Source organism: Lepisosteus platostomus, chromosome 9 (genome assembly GCF_059453375.1).
Source record: "Lepisosteus platostomus isolate fLepPlt1 chromosome 9, fLepPlt1.hap1, whole genome shotgun sequence".
In the NCBI taxonomy this organism is placed as follows: Eukaryota; Metazoa; Chordata; class Actinopteri; order Semionotiformes; family Lepisosteidae; genus Lepisosteus; species Lepisosteus platostomus.
Genome location: NC_142619.1, coordinates 1,487,961 through 1,504,545, shown reverse-complemented (window position 1 = coordinate 1,504,545; position 16,585 = coordinate 1,487,961). Strand labels below are relative to the sequence as shown.

The following is a 16,585-nucleotide window of genomic DNA, read 5'->3' as shown; positions in this document are numbered from 1 at the left end:
CCAGGCCTGGCCTCCTGCCCCAGACTGCCCCAGACTGCCCCAGACTGCCCCAGACTGCCCCAGACTGACCTCAGGCTGGAGCGAGGACACACAAGCCCTCAGCAGAGCTCGCTGCTGTAGGTTCCTGTTCGATACTCTCTCTCTCTCTCTTTGATTATCCTGAAGCCATGCGTTTGACAGACCACAAGGCCAGGTTCAACGGTTGTAGTAGCGATGCTCTCGATGAACCTTTCAACCTGAAGTTAGTTAAATCCTGCTATAGGATCTGATTCTGGTACCGAGATCCCAGTGCAGGCAGACTGTTCACAGTGGCCTTCCAGGGGAACCAGGGCAGCACGCTGCCAATCAAGCAGTAAGCCGCTTCGCCTGTGTGAGTGGCCTTAACAAATACACACAGCTGTCAGGCGCCGAACATCACGAGTATCAGTGCCGGCTTTGCCTGAGGGCTTGCCCTGTGACAGACGCGCCCCCGGAACTGATTAACAGCCCGTCCCAAAAGGCTCTGGGATCCACTGTCGGGATCTGTCTGCGACTACGAGTGGATCCCAGAGCCCATTGGGGTCTATTACTGGGCCCCAGAGCCCATTGGGGTCTATTACTGGACCCCAGAGCTCATTGGTGTCTATTACTGGCCCCAGAGCCCATTGGGGTCTATTACTGGACTCGCTCATTGGGGTCTATTACTGGATCCCAGAGCCCATTGGTGTCTATTACTGGACCCCAGAGCCCATTGGGGTCTATTACTGGACTCCAGAGCCCATTGGGGTCTATTACTGGACTCCAGAGCCCATTGGGGTCTATTACTGGACCCCAGAGCTCATTGGGGTCTATTACTGAACCCCAGAGCCCATTGGGGTCTATTACTGGACCCCAGAGCTCATTGGTGTCTATTACTGGACCCCAGAGCTCACTGGGGTCTATTACTGGACCCCAGAGCTCATTGGGGTCTATTACTGGGCCCCAGAGCCCATTGGGGTCTTATTACCCCAGCAGGTGTGGGCAGGAGGAGAACTGGGCCCTTAACAAATCTAACAATGGGACTGATTTGACCTGGTGAATCGCTTCTCAGTCCTGAAACCTCTTGGCGGTTCACAGGCAGCCTAAAGGACCAGCCTGTTGGGCCTGTTTCGGACCCAGTTCAGTAAAGGACTCCAGGATCGACGGCTACGGACCGCTGGCGAGGGTGGAAGCCCGGAGAGATTCGGATTCTCGTCAACTTCCAAAAGACCAGGCAGCGTCGGGGCGCGGGACCGGAGACTGGAAATAGCAGGCCTGGGGCTGGACTGGCGATGAGGAGGCTGGAGACTGGGAGAGGGAGGGGGCTGGCCGTGAGGAGATGGACCGGCGGGGTCTGAGTTTGGCTTCGGATTAAAGTTGGGTTTCTAGGTTCAGGTTGGGAGGTAGAATGAGGGCGAGGATCTGGGAGGCTCATGCTGGAAGTAAACAGGAGAGATCTCATGGTGCCCAGTCCTGCTCTGGGCTGGTGTCTGCAGGTTTCCAGTCCAGCTGGGACCAATTTAGCAGCTTCTCCCAGACCCTTCAGGTGCTGCTGCTTTAAAGAGTAAATTTGCTAAACCTGCAGACACACTGACTGACCCTGCAGGACCGGGACTGGACACCCCTGTCCTAGAGCCAGGACCCTGCCTGGAGGCTCTGATTGGCTCATGAAGGAGTGAAGACCAGCAGACACACTGACTGACCCTGCAGGAGCAGGACTGGGCACTCCTGTCCTGGAGCCAGGACCCTGCCTGGAGGCTCTGATTGGCTCATGAAGGAGTGAAGACCCACAGACACACTGACTGACCCTGCAGGAGCAGGACTGGACACCCCTGTCCTAGAGCCAGGACCCTGCCTGGAGGCTCTGATTGGCTCATGAAGGAGTGAAGACCCACAGACACACTGACTGACCCTGCAGGAGCAGGACTGGACACCCCTGTCCTGGGAGCCAGGACCCTGAACACTGGGCTGGGCCGGTTCGAGCCGGAGTCATTGAAATTGTGGTTATGGGTGAAGGGAGGCGGCCGATGCAGACAGTGTGAAGAATTCAAGCTCGGCTGACTGGGCACAGACTTGGCCGGGCCAGGCTGGAGAGGCCCAGATCCAGGGTGGTCAGAGCTCAGGTCAGAATGTTGTGAGGACCCGGAAGACTGTTGCCATTCCCCCAGTCCTCCCGCATTCTGTCTCTGAGCCCATCTACACAGAAGTGGGCTCACATGTAGCCCCACAGCATTTGTACAGACGCTCGCTGCCTCTCCGCACACTCAAGGCAGGAGAGTCTGTCGATCACACTGCCGATTCAAACAGACCTGTGTCACATTTCTCACACACACACACACCCCATATAGACTCGCACACGAACACTGACACACACACATGTACACAGACTCACACACAGAGATTCACTCACACACAGACATAGACTCACACAAACTCACACACATTTAAACATAGACTCCAACACACATAGACGCAAACACTTCAATTGACACACACACAGGCACACAAACGCAGACTCACACAGAGAGACTTACTCACACATAGATACATACTGTATAGATTCACACACAGAGACAGATACAACAATACCAGCAGACACATACATACACACAGCCTTACATGTACTGTAAGTCAGGTGTGGCAGTGGATGCAGACAGCACACGTTATGCTGTTGTGAGACTGATGAACACGCATGATACACACACACATACAGGAGAACACACATGATACATACACACACAGGAGGACACACGTGATACATACATACACAGGAGAATACGTGATACATACACACACAGGAGGACACGCGTGATACATACACACACAGGAGAACACGTGTGATTCGTACACACATAGGAGAACACATGTGGTATACACACACAGCAGGACATGCGTGATACATACACACACAGGAGAACACACATGATACATACGCACACAGGAGGACACGCGTGATACATACACACACAGGAGAACATGCATGATACATCCACACACAGGAGGACACGCGTGATACATCCACACACAGGAGGACACGCGTGATACATACACACACAGGAGGACATGCGTCATACATACACACACAGGAGGACACGCGTGATTCGTATACTCACAGGAGGACATGCGTGATACATCCACACACAGGAGGACACGCGTGATACATACACACACAGGAGAACACGTGTGATTCGTACACACATAGGAGAACACATGTGGTATACACACACAGGAGGACACGCGTGATACATACACATACAGGAGGACACGCGTGATACATCCACACACAGGAGGACACGCGTGATACATCCACACACAGGAGGACACGCGTGATACATACACACAGGAGAAGAAGCCTCCAGCTTTGTGGATCTGCTCCGTCCTCCTCCGACTGATTCCTTCCTGTCGTCATCAGTGGGGCCTTCCTCTCTCCCCTCCCTGCTGGGACTGTGCACAGAGAGGACCCCCTCTCACGGCCCACCCGGCCCCACCCGGCCCCACCCGCGCCCCTGTCCTCTGTCCGGCCCAGGAATGGCAGTCTGGAAGGATGCGGGAGTTTTTCCAGGAAGAATTCCACCAGGGAGGGGGTGGGCCTGGGAGGGACGGAGGAGCGCAAAAAAAACCCTTTTCCAGCCGGAGATGAAGGGGGAGAAGGCATGGAAGACGACTCCGTGGAGGAATTGGGAACAATCTGCGCACAGTGGTGGGGATGCATACGGACACGCAGGTCCATCGACGGACAGAGACAGAGACAGATCTCCGTCCCTACAGCGCGGGAGTCTGGAGCAGGAGCTACAGAAATGACAGTCCCTCCCGGAGCCTGGAAGCCCCCCGAGCAGGAAATCAAGAAGGCAGGAGTGACAGAGAGGACAGGAGAGAGAGAGGAGGAGGAGGAGGAGAGAGGGAGAGCGAGGGATGGGAGAGAGAGGAGGACAGGAGAGACAGGCGCACAGAGGGCGGACTGAAAGGTTCCTGAGGTCGTTCCTGCGGTCAGAAGTCGGTGAGGGGGGACAGAGGATGACGAGGGTGAGGGACGTCACACTCATCAAAGTCCTCACGCGGAGGAAGAGAGGGCTCACAGGAATCCGACGGGGGTCACCCTGACTCTCTCACCCAGCAGCCTGGGCTCTGCTCACATCACTTATTCTATAGCAGGGCCATGAAGATAGGACATGCATGTCAGATGCTAATTCAATCCGTTTGAGTCTGGCTACATCCTCAACTGACTCTCTCACAGAGACCCCCTTCTCCTCCACCCTGACTCTCTCACAGAGACCCCCTCTACACCCTGACTCTCTCACAGAGACCCCCTCTCCACCCTGACTCTCTCACAGAGACCCCCTCTCCTCCACCCTGACTCTCTCACAGAGACCCCCTCTCCTCCACCCTGACTCTCTCACAGAGACCCCCTCTCCTCCACCCTGACTCTCTCACAGAGACCCCCTCTACACCCTGACTCTCTCACAGAGACCCCCTCTACACCCTGACTCTCTCACAGAGACCCCCTCTCCTCCACCCTGACTCTCTCACAGAGACCCCCTCTCCTCCACCCTGACTCTCTCACAGAGACCCCCTCTACACCCTGACTCTCTCACAGAGACCCCCTCTCCTCCACCCTGACTCTCTCACAGAGACCCCCTCTACACCCTGACTCTCTCACAGAGACCCCCTCTACACCCTGACTCTCTCACAGAGACCCCCTCTCCTCCACCCTGACTGTCTCACAGAGACCCCCTCTACACCCTGACTCTCTCACAGAGACCCCCTCTACACCCTGACTCTCTCACAGAGACCCCCTCTCCTCCACCCTGACAGACTCTCTCCATTTCCTCACTTTTAGTTTTCTTTCAGCCTTCATGGTGTGACTTTGTGAGTGTACCCTGTACCCCATGGTTTAATAAAGACAAATAAAAAAATGAGACTCTCTGTGCATTTCTATAAATGTGCCCTCTGAATCAGATTAGCAAGGTGTTAAAATTACAAGCAGAAACTAAACAGGTTAACATTCCTGTTATCTCCTCTCTCTCACTGTGTCTCCTGTCCTGTTGTGTGTGTCAGAGCAGTGAGGCGTCAATACTAAATACTACCCCCACTCTGCTGCTCGTAAATGAACGTCAACGATCAGTTATAAAATGCAGCATCATTTCTACGGTTTTTTTTTTGTTCTTCTCCTATTGGTAGCACAGGCGCAGGTGGGATCTGTGTCCCGTCTATCCTGAATGCTAAAGACTGTTCAGATCCTCCGAGGTGGGAGAGAAATTGCCACTACCGCGAACCTGCACATTTTAAACCATGGGGCACTGGGCTTCAGCCGGCACAGAGGGAGAGAGAGAGAGAGAAGGGCAGGAGACAGGGGGACAGAGGGAGGGAAACCAGTGTGTGAAAAACCAAAAAGTAGGAAGAAGTTGATTTTTTTCTGTTTAATTCACAGTAACAGCTTCATTTTGCATATATCTGACAAGCATGGGGCTCTCAGAATAGTTGTCTGTGAACGAAAAAAAAAACATAATAAAAAAATAATAAGGATATAATAGTAATTACAGAAAAGAACGGCGATCACATGTTCAAACCCCCCCCAACGTCCACACAGACACACCCCCATACCCGTTGAAAAATAAACTCTCCCAGTGCCCACCCACCCCTGCCAAACAGTCAGAATGGTTTGCTCCACCCACCCCCCCCCCCCGCAGGCTCCAGACATGCAGATATAAGCCCCGCCTCTTTCGTGTCAATCAGTCAAATAAAGAAAGAGGATTGGCTAACGAAAGCCTAGACGTTTCCATTGTTATGAACATGCACTCAGTCATTGCATTGCATGTATATATATATATGTGTATGCATAGTAATATATATACACATACATACATTCACATTTAGATTTAGTTTTATAAAAACATACTCATAGCTTATAATATAGATAACACAGACAACAAAGTTCCCCCTTATTGCTTGCAGTGACAACCCCATGCATTGATTATAATACAAACTCGTGGTAAAATCACACGGGTCTCGACGAGGCCTTGGTAGGTGCGAACTGATGGAAGTGGACGGGGGGGGTTGAAGGGAAGGAGGGGGGCGAGGGAGAGAGAGAAAAGATAGACGAGAGAGAGCATAGAGTCATGGGATAGGGAAAGGAGGTGGGTGGTGTGGGAGGGGCACGGCGTGACCCCGCCCATTGGCCACTCCCACTCCCCCACCCCCTGGACACACCTCCTACTGCTACCACACCCCCCCAGAATAACACAGCTCATGTTCCCAGTGCTGGAGTTGAGAACTCCTGGTGTCAGTCCGTACGTACAGGAACATACAGCCTCCTGGCCTTTCTGCGTATCTTAGACTGGGCTGGCTTTGTCAGATACAGCCCTGCTACATATAATCTGTTTGTGTTTTTTCCCCCTTCTTCTTTGTCAAAGTGCATCCCCGATGATATGATGAAAGACTCCTGAGTATGTCCAAGAAAACAAGTCCGTTTCCTTCTGTTTGTCTCTTATTGGTGGGTCAGGAAGGGGAGAGAGGATAAAGAGGAGAGAGAGAGAGCAAAACGCTGGGACAAATTAAGCGCAGAGCATCCCTATTAGAGAAAAATAAATCTTTTTTTTTTGTACCAGATTGGTGTACAGTACATACATGTACGGGGAGAGAGAGAGACACAGTAAGAGAGCCCGCAGAGATTTCCAAAATAACTAAATGGGTCGTTAAAGCAAAGCACAAGATTATTAAAAAAATAGATATATATATATATGATGAGCTTTGTTTTCTTTAGAATGAGAAAAGGGCTTTTTTGTTTTAAAAAAAACCAAAAAAAAAGAGCAAAAATGGGCATTCATGAGAAAAAAATTAAAAACGAAAAAGTCCTCAAAGCCCCTCGACCCGGTTTCTTTTTCGCCACCTTCCTCTCCGGCGAGCTGAAGGAGGGGAGGAGGAAGAGTGTGGTCGCAGCGCTGGGGGGGGGGCAGATCCGAGCGCGGGTGCCGAGGGCCAGCCAATCCCCACTCCCCGCCTCCTACCGGCCGCTGTCGGTCCAGCATCCATTAACAGCCTCCCCTTTCGGCAGAGGGAACGAGCCGTCCCAGCAGGAAAAGGGAAATCAAAAGAAACACACACATACACACACAAAAAAAAAAGGAACACAAAAAAAAAAACACGATCAAGGGCGAAAATAAGCAACGCGCGAAATAAACAGTCACGCAAACGAGACGGGATGGGTGGGGAGGGGATCCGAAGGGAAAAACTGCGTGGATGACAAACGGGGAGGGGGAGAGGGATGGGCGAGACAGCATTTTCCTTTAAAAAAAAACTACAGATCCCATCATGCAATGGAGAGCAGTGGCGGGGGGGTGGAGGGGAGGGGGGTGTGGGGAGGAGGGAGGCTCTCGATTGGCTGGTTGCCGGCCCCTCCCCCCCCACCTCCTGAGCCTATCGCAGGCAGGCAGGCAGGCAGGCCGCGCCCCCTTTGAGACGGCAGCACAGTGGGTCCGCGGCCCAGTGCGAATACGCACAGTACAGACAGTACTTGGGGGGGGCAGCCACAGCATGCCCGCCTGCCCAGCGTAAAAATAGGCGAGGTCTCCTGTGTCTTGCTGCCCAGTTCTTGCATCAGAAAGAGTTACTGCATATTGCGCCAGTGCATTCGAAAATAGTCTCTGTTTTGTTTAGGCATACTACTAGCAACAGGAACAATAATGAGAGGGGTTATTCATGAGAATAATACAGCTCTGTCCATGGGCCCCCCTTTAGAAAAGCAGATATATTGTATTGGTATAGATCTCTCGCCCTGCTGTCTGTATATGTATTTACAGTACATACGGTTACGTGTGTGTTCGGATACAAAAGGGCTTTGTGTTTCTACAGGTGTGTACAGCTGTGTTCATATGTCTATATATGTACATGTCTAGTTATAGACAGACTGACAGATACAAAGGATTGTAAGCTCGGTAGATATAGCGTTTTTCTCACCTGGTTGTCAGAGCGTTTTTAAAAATAGTGACCTTCCGCTACACTGTCGTCTTAGCTGATGCGTGGATATATATTTAATACTTGTTCTGCGCTAGGCATACTGTACAGTCGGTTTGGCACAAGGTGTCCCCTACAGGGGTGGGGGTCAGAAAGCTCCTTCATGCCTCTGCTCGTAGCCCACAGCTGTCAACAGCCCTATGCATGTCAGAAGAATGGAAGGTCAGAACCGAAACCACCACCAAAGGCTATCGGCGCGTGAGGCTCGATCAGCAGGCAAGCCGAAGCTCTGCGACAGCTCTGACAGACCCACAGCCAGGAGGGCCGGGCCGAGGTGAGGTCACCGTGATGTCACCGTGATGTCACCATGACGTCACCGTGACGTCGCTCTGCTGCCGCGGTGACGTCACAACGCCAGACAGGAGGGAAGCTCAGTTCTGTCTGTGGATGTGGGTGTGCTAGTCATTCTTCCACCACGCATGGGACAGCTGGGGGGTCACAAGCGAGATGGGACCCTTGGAGTCACCCCACTGAAATGTGTGCCCCCCCAGTGTGTGTGTATCAACCCCTCTCTCTCTCAGTGCAGTGTTCATGTACTGGAGTGTCCAGTCAGTGTGTCTGTATGAACCCCTCTCTCTCTCAGTGCAGTGTTCATGTACTGGAGTGTCCAGTCAGTGTGTCTGTATTAACCCCTCTCTCTCAGTGCAGTGTTCATGTACTGGAGTGTCCAGTCAGTGTGTCTGTATTAACCCCTCTCTCTCAGTGCAGTGTTCATGTACTGGAGTGTCCAGTCAGTGTGTCTGTATTAACCCCTCTCTCTCTCAGTGCAGTGTTCATGTACTGGAGTGTCCAGTCAGTGTGTCTGTATGAACCCCTCTCTCTCTCAGTGCAGTGTTCATGTACTGGAGTGTCCAGTCAGTGTGTCTGTATTAACCCCTCTCTCTCTCAGTGCAGTGTTAATGTACTGGAGTGTCCAGTCAGTGTGTCTGTATTAACCCCTCTCTCTCTCAGTGCAGTGTTACTGTACTGGAGTGTCCAGTCAGTGTGTCTGTATGAACCCCTCTCTCTCTCAGTGCAGTGTTAATGTACTGGAGTGTCCAGTCAGTGTGTGTGTATTAACCCCTCTCTCTCTCAGTGCAGTGTTCATGTACTGGAGTGTCCAGTCAGTGTGTGTGTATTAACCCCTCTCTCTCTCAGTGCAGTGTTAATGTACTGGAGTGTCCAGTCAGTGTGTGTGTATTAACCCCTCTCTCTCTCAGTGCAGTGTTAATGTACTGGAGTGTCCAGTCAGTGTGTCTGTATGAACCCCTCTCTCTCTCAGTGCAGTGTTCATGTACTGGAGTGTCCAGTCAGTGTGTGTGTATTAACCCCTCTCTCTCTCAGTGCAGTGTTAATGTACTGGAGTGTCCAGTCAGTGTGTCTGTATGAACCCCTCTCTCTCTCAGTGTTGTAGTAGTGTAATGGACCTCTACACCACACTGAAAACCTGCCAATGGTTCTGACCAATCGTGTGGCGGATGTGTTGGGGGGGAGAGGGGGGGCAACATGTCCGTCGTGCGCTGGCCGCAGGGAGCGAGGGAGCGGGGCAGGGCGGGGGGGGGGGCCAGCTGTAGAGTCCCGTTCCGTAGGGACCCCCTTCCCGAGTCGGAGCCAGAAACACAGACCCCGGGACGCATCCCGGTCATCAGCGGCGCGCAGAGGGGCGGGGGGGCGCGGAGGGAAACATGCCGACATCCCCGCGCCCCCCCCGCAGCCCCGAGAGCCCCCCCCCTCCCTCCCGATTACTCTCACCCCCGCGGCGGTCCCGCTCCCTGGGGGCCCCGGGGGGCCCGGGGGGCCCCGCGGGCTACAGGATGGACGGGATTGGGGACCGGCAGCGCCGCAGCGGGGCGGGGGGCTCGTAGGGCTCGTACGGGGGGTTGGTGGCGGGCGAGAGGCGCATCCGGCTCCCGCTCATTCCCGAGATGTTGTTCAGGCTCCGCGATTTCTCGTAGCCGCTGCCGGCTTTTCCCACGGCGGGAGGGGAGGGGCAGGGAGGGGCAGTTACGCACCCAGAGGGGGGTGGGAGATGTTTCGGGGGCAGGGTCCGGAGGGGGAATGGCGTTGGGAGGGTGGAGACCCCGGAGATATCCGATTGGGGACGGGCCCGTGGGGAAGGGGGGGACCCCAGCCCGCAGAAGAGCAGTCCCGGGGAGCAGGGTGGGGAGAACCGGGGTGCGGATCAGTGGATATGGGAGGCGGATCGGGGGTGGTAGTTCAGCGACAGGGGTGAGTCCACAACGTCAATACCAGCGGTAACAGAGAGACACGGGACAGACAGACAGACAGAGAGACAGACAGACAGACAGAGAGACAGACAGACAGAACAGGGAGAATGCGAGTTATGACAGGCTCATGGTAGTCGGCGACAGAGTAAATGACACCCGACCCCTTCAGGGAGGGTCAGGGGTCTTCAGTTCTGGTCCTGGAGTGTTCACGACCCAGTCTTCAGGAGTCCAGATCAACCACGACCTTTAACCCCTGGCTGAAGACACCCAGAGTCCGTGCAGGGACTGGGGTCTCAGGGACCGAACTGGGCCAGTTCCTGTCCTCGTGAGCCCAGAGTCACACTGACCTCTAACCCCTGACTGAACACCCCCAGAGTCCCTGCAGGGACTGGGGTCTCAGGGACCGAACTGGGCCAGTTCCTGTCCTCGTGAGCCCAGAGTCACACTGACCTCTAACCCCTGACTGAACACCCCCAGAGTCCCTGCAGGGACTGGGGTCTCAGGGACCGAACTGGGCCAGTTCCTGTCCTCGTGAGCCCAGAGTCACACTGACCTCTAACCCCTGACTGAACACCCCCAGAGTCCCTGCAGGGACTGGGGTCTCAGGGACCGAACTGGGCCAGTTCCTGTCCTCGTGAGCCCAGAGTCACACTGACCTCTAACCCCTGACTGAACACCCCCAGAGTCCCTGCAGGGACTGGGGTCTCAGGGACCGAACTGGGCCAGTTCCTGTCCTCGTGAGCCCAGAGTCACACTGACCTCTAACCCCTGACTGAAGACACCGAGGGACTGTTCTTCTCCAACGGGTGACGCTCATTAAGAGGTGCAGAACTGGGATCTCTCCAGGACCAGGACCGAAGGCCCCTGCTGTACGTGGGTATCGCATGAGAAACACTTGGCGAGAGATTTTCTTGACACGTCAACAAACAGTCATTAAACCCACAGACAGAGAAAAGCAACGAGGAGCAGAAGCCACTTTGTGTCCCAAATCCAGGCTGACCAGGTGAAACTGTCCTTTGTGCTCTCTCTCTCTCGTGTCTTTTAAAGGGACCGCCCGTATCGTCTCGGCTCGGAACCGCCGATCGCCAGGCGACCCAACGCTGCAGGCATGACCAGGGGTGCTCAGGGGTGTCTAACACTCCCTGGTCTTTTGCAGTTGCCGATCAGCCCCTGTAAATCACTCTCCCTGCACAGGTCCTGCAGCTGTGAACCAATCTGCAGGTCAATCACGTCCAGCAGAGCAGCCAGCAAACTGGGGGCTCCGCAGGAACGGGGAGACGCCGGGCACGGCGGGAGCCGAGTCCGACACCCCTGAAGTTTTACCCAGCGTGCGCCCCCAAAGTGGAAACATCTGGGGTCAAAGCTGGCTTCCTGTGAAGGCTACCCTGCCACAGACACCTGTCCCTGCTGCGCGTGTGGGGGTCCGCCGAGCACCAGCAGCAGCCCCCTGCGCCTCTGGTCGGGGTCCCACTCTGAACACCAGGGGGCGCTGGCGCCGCCCCTTGCCTCACAGCCGAGAGCCGGTCGCCCGGCGCTGGTGCCCCGCCCCCTGGTGGCGAGTTCGGGCGTTGCGCTGTCTTGGAGCAGGCTGGGAGATGCCAGCGAGGTGGTACAGTAGATCACCTCCCACTGTGGGGCACAGCTGGGGCGCGGTCTCACGGGAGGCGCCCCAGGGAGGGGCTGGTGGACTGTTCCGAGCGGGTCTCGCCCAGCGGCCGCGAGAGGATCTCGGGGGAAAAGAAATGTTTTGTTTTTGTTTTTATAATCCCTGATGGATTCCGCCGGATCAAGAGAACTGTCTCAGGCACCACCAGGGGGGACGACCAGCCAATCAGAAATCAGCGTGAGGCGCCGAAGGGGTGGGCTAGCCAATCACGGCGACAGTCTGCGCGGGCCAATCGGGGAAGCCGCACCCCGGGCGCTGAAGTGACAGTCTAGCCAATCAGGAACCGGCATGAGGCACTTAACTAATGGACTGGCCAATCAGGAGTCAAGAGAGCAGTATGCCTCTCCCAGCGCTCGACTGATCAACCGGTCCGAGACTCCGCAGCGTTTCCATCCAGGGACCGGCCGAATTGGGAATGCCCCCCTTTCCCTGGGGGGGGGGGGAAGACCCCCCCAGGTTCCCTCTGTCACACAGGACACTTTCACAAGGCCAAGTGCCCAACTACCACAAGCTCCTCCGTTTCGGGCCAGCAATGCCCACACGCGCCGGCCGAGGGGTGTGTGTGTGTGTGTGGGGGGGCTGACGGCGCTCAGTTCCATTTTGACCCACTGGGGGGGCACTGGGTTCCCCCCACAGCCCCCCTCGGGCTGGGCTTGGCACCTCGATACTTTGTGAACCCCGCATTTTCGGTGGCTTGTAGGCTCCCTTCTCCTTTTAAATGCATTTCCCCGAATTTCAGCATGTCGGCCTTGTCTAAATCTGCGATCCCCAAAAGAGGAGAGGAGGAGGAGGAGGAGAGGAGTTGAAGAACTCTCTCGCTCCAGCATGAGGTTTCCTGTCTCTGCCTGTTGCCCCCTCAGCCTACAGCTTGTTTCCAGCACCAACCCCAGAGGAAGAGTCTTCTGTCAGAGGAGCACCACTGGAGTCTACTGCAGCCACCTGAAATTACATTCTAGCCAGGTGAACCAGTGTTTCCTCATTCAAACACTCCAGTCTGGGTCACACTGTAACCCCACAGTCCAGAGATCACTGGTCCGGTCTGGGTCACACTGTAACCCCACAGTCCAGAGATCACTGGTCCAGTCTGGGTCACACTGTACCCCTACAGTCCAGAGATCGCTGGTCCAGTCTGGGTCACACTGTAACCCCACAGTCCAGAGATCACTGGTCCGGTCTGGGTCACACTGTAACCCCACAGTCCAGAGATCACTGGTCCAGTCTGGGTCACACTGTACCCCTACAGTCCAGAGATCGCTGGTCCAGTCTGGGTCACACTGTAACCCCACAGTCCAGAGATCACTGGTCCGGTCTGGGTCACACTGTACCCCCACAGTCCAGTCTGGGTCACACTGTACCCCCACAGTCCAGTCTGGGTCACACTGTAACCCCACAGTCCAGTCTGGGTCACACTGTAACCCCACAGTCCAGAGATCACTGGTCCGGTCTGGGTCACAGTGTAACCCCACAGTCCAGTCTGGGTCACACTGTACCCCCACAGTCCAGTCTGGGTCACACTGTAACCCCACAGTCCAGTCTGGGTCACACTGTACCCCTACAGTCCAGAGATCACTGGTCCAGTCTGGGTCACACTGTACCCCCACAGTCCAGTCTGGGTCACACTGTAACCTCACAGTCCAGAGATCACTGGTCCGGTCTGGGTCACACTGTACCCCTACAGTCCAGTCTGGGTCACACTGTAACCTCACAGTCCAGAGATCACTGGTCCAGTCTGGGTCACACTGTACCCCCACAGTCCAGTCTGGGTCACACTGTAACCCCACAGTCCAGAGATCGCCGGTCCAGTCTGGGTCACACTGTACCCCTACAGTCCAGAGATCGCCGGTCCAGTCTGGGTCACACTGTAACCCCACAGTCCAGAGATCACTGGTCCGGTCTGGGTCACACTGTAACCCCACAGTCCAGAGATCACTGGTCCGGTCTGGGTCACACTGTAACCCCACAGTCCAGAGATCACTGGTCCGGTCTGGGTCACACTGTACCCCCACAGTCCAGTCTGGGTCACACTGTACCCCCACAGTCCAGTCTGGGTCACACTGTAACCTCACAGTCCAGAGATCACTGGTCCGGTCTGGGTCACACTGTACCCCCACAGTCCAGAGATCACTGGTCCAGTCTGGGTCACACTGTACCCCTACAGTCCAGAGACCACTGGTCCAGTCTGGGTCACACTGTACCCCTACAGTCCAGAGACCACTGGTCCAGTCTGGGTCACACTGTACCCCTACAGTCCAGAGATCACCGGTCCAGTCTGGGTCACACTGTAACCTCACAGTCCAGAGATCACTGGTCCAGTCTGGGTCACACTGTACCCCTACAGTCCAGAGATCACTGGTCCGGTCTGGGTCACACTGTACCCCTACAGTCCAGAGATCGCTGGTCCAGTCTGGGTCACACTGTACCCCTACAGTCCAGAGACCACTGGTCCAGTCTGGGTCACACTGTACCCCTACAGTCCAGAGACCACTGGTCCAGTCTGGGTCACACTGTACCCCTACAGTCCAGAGACCACTGGTCCAGTCTGGGTCACACTGTAACCCCACAGTCCAGTCTGGGTCACACTGTACCCCTACAGTCCAGTCTGGGTCACACTGTACCCCTACAGTACAGAAACGCACGTTCACGTTGGACGGCTGGGGATCAGGGGACATTAAACAGTCAATGTGACGCACTAGTCCATGTAGAGAAATGAGGCTGTGGAGTGGGGTGAAGACCCGACTGACAGAAGACACCTTCCCTGCCGTGACGGACTGGCACTGGAAGACATGAGCCGATCGGGGGCGGGGGGGGGCACGGAGTCGAAACTTGGGCTCAGCCGGCCTGGGAAAACCCTGGGTGTTCATTTAACACCCGCCCAGCTACCGACCAGAGCGCGGGCCCGCCCGTGTACCTACGACAGGTAGGGGGCACTAGTGAGCGAGGCAGGATCTCACTGGGGTGATTCTCTCTGGGCCACGCCTGCTCTGTGCGTCTCCTTCCGCTGAGGGGGGACAGCAGGGGTCAGGAGGGGTCAGGAGGGGTCCGGAAACGCTGCCCCCAGAAACAGAAAGGCTGATAATGAGGATGATGGAAGAGGGGTCCTGGCTGCTGGCTGCTGGGTGGGGCGTGGGGACCCTCAGGCAGAAGCAAAGCCAAGAGCCCTCTGCTGAGAAGGTCACTGACGCAGCCCAGCCCCAGCGCTCTAGCAGGAGAGATCAGCCCGACAGCCAGATGGAGAGACAGACACCGAGACACAGGCAGGCCGATACAGAGACACAGACACAGGGACACTGGCAAACTTAGACAGACAGAGAGAGACAGACAGAGAGGGAGGCACAGATAGACAGAAACAGAGAGACAGAGAGAGAGGCACAGACACACTCAGACAGACCCAGAGGGACAGAAACAGAGACACACACAGAGAGAGAGGCACAGATAGACAGAAACAGAGAGACAGAGAGAGAGAGGAACAGACAGACAGAAACAGAGACACACAGAGAGAGAGAGGCACAGACACACTCAGACAGACACAGAGGGACAGAAACAAAGAGACACACAGAGAGAGAGAGGCACAGACACACTCAGACAGACACAGAGGGACAGAAACAAAGAGAGACACAGAGAGAGAGGCACACAGACAGAAACAGAGACACAGAGAGAGAGAGAGAGGCACAGACAGACAGAAACAGAGACACACAGAGAGACGGGGAGACACAGACACACAGAAATGAGTTCTACTCCAGACCCTCATTCTAATGAACGGCACTGCCGAGCCCTGAAGAGCAGGGCTCACAACCCTGTCTTGGGGAAGCCTGCAGCGCCCCCTCCTGTTCCCTCTCTCACCCTGCAGCAGCTGCATGCCAGACACGGGGCGCAGAGGGGGCACCTGCGGGCGCGGCGCATGCAGGCGGAAAACCCGGGGCTCTCCGCGGAAGCCGCCAGCTCCCCGGACGCAGGCAGGACAGGGATGTGAGAGGGGGGCTCAGGCGTCGCACGCGCGCACGGATACACACGCACACTCAGACCAGTGGCTCACACTCGGGGGGCGGGGGGGGGGGGGGGAGAAATTCATGAGCCGCTTTGCACCCACAAACGGACCAAAATAAAAAAAAACGGTTCCAGAGAAAATCCTAATAAAAATGAAACACAACTGCAAGCTCCTGTGTCTAGATGAACCCCACGAGCACCGATGCAGGACACAGTGCGTTAAGGGACGAAAGAGCAGAGGTACAGACACCCAATAATTACACAGCAATTACAACAGCACTTCTGCTGCGCTGGGCAGCGAGACTCGGACGATATCCAGATGTGTGCCCCGATATCGAGAGCAGACACCAGAGGTCACTAGAGTGCCGATTCGCTCCTCCCTGCTGGGACACTGTACAGCTCTCCGGCCCGCCAGCAACACCTCAACCTCATCCTGGGGCGACTGGCTGGCTACTGAACCTCCAACCCCAGAGGCCCAGCAGAGCTCATCTCGCTGGCAGACTTTGTGTTTTTTTTGGGGGAGGGGGTGTCACTTTGAAGGGACTGGACGACAAGAACTAGAAAATCAAGCTGGAACGATAAACCCAAAATCTCCTATCGGACCTCCTAGGGGGATCAGGACTCCTGCTGTAAACTGTCCGAAGTTTAAGATCTGAATGGGCCTCTTTCTCCGGACGTCTCGCTAATGAATTTCAGGAAACCCCTTCGATGGTACAGTCCA

The 16,585-nt window shown here is 55.4% G+C and overlaps 1 protein-coding gene across 8 annotated transcripts in view; it reads right to left on the bottom strand.

The window, feature by feature from the left end:
* Positions 1-16,585, bottom strand: part of kcnc3a (potassium voltage-gated channel, Shaw-related subfamily, member 3a) — a 110,000-nt gene that overhangs the window by 12,400 nt on the left and 81,015 nt on the right. For 2 of the 8 annotated variants that reach the window (XR_015941334.1, XM_088646285.1), the window contains exon 1: positions 3,335-9,733. The exons of 2 other annotated variants lie outside the window; for them this stretch is intronic. Coding sequence is in view for 2 of the 6 variants with exons in the window: in XM_088646291.1 (XP_088502417.1) it covers positions 9,794-9,951 (158 nt within the window). In the remaining 4 variants the exon portion in view is untranslated. Of the gene's footprint in view, positions 1-69; positions 1,710-1,959; positions 9,952-16,585 lie in introns of those variants that run through there. 4 more of the 8 variants (XM_088646286.1, XM_088646287.1, XM_088646291.1 and 1 more) reach the window with 4 other exon arrangements.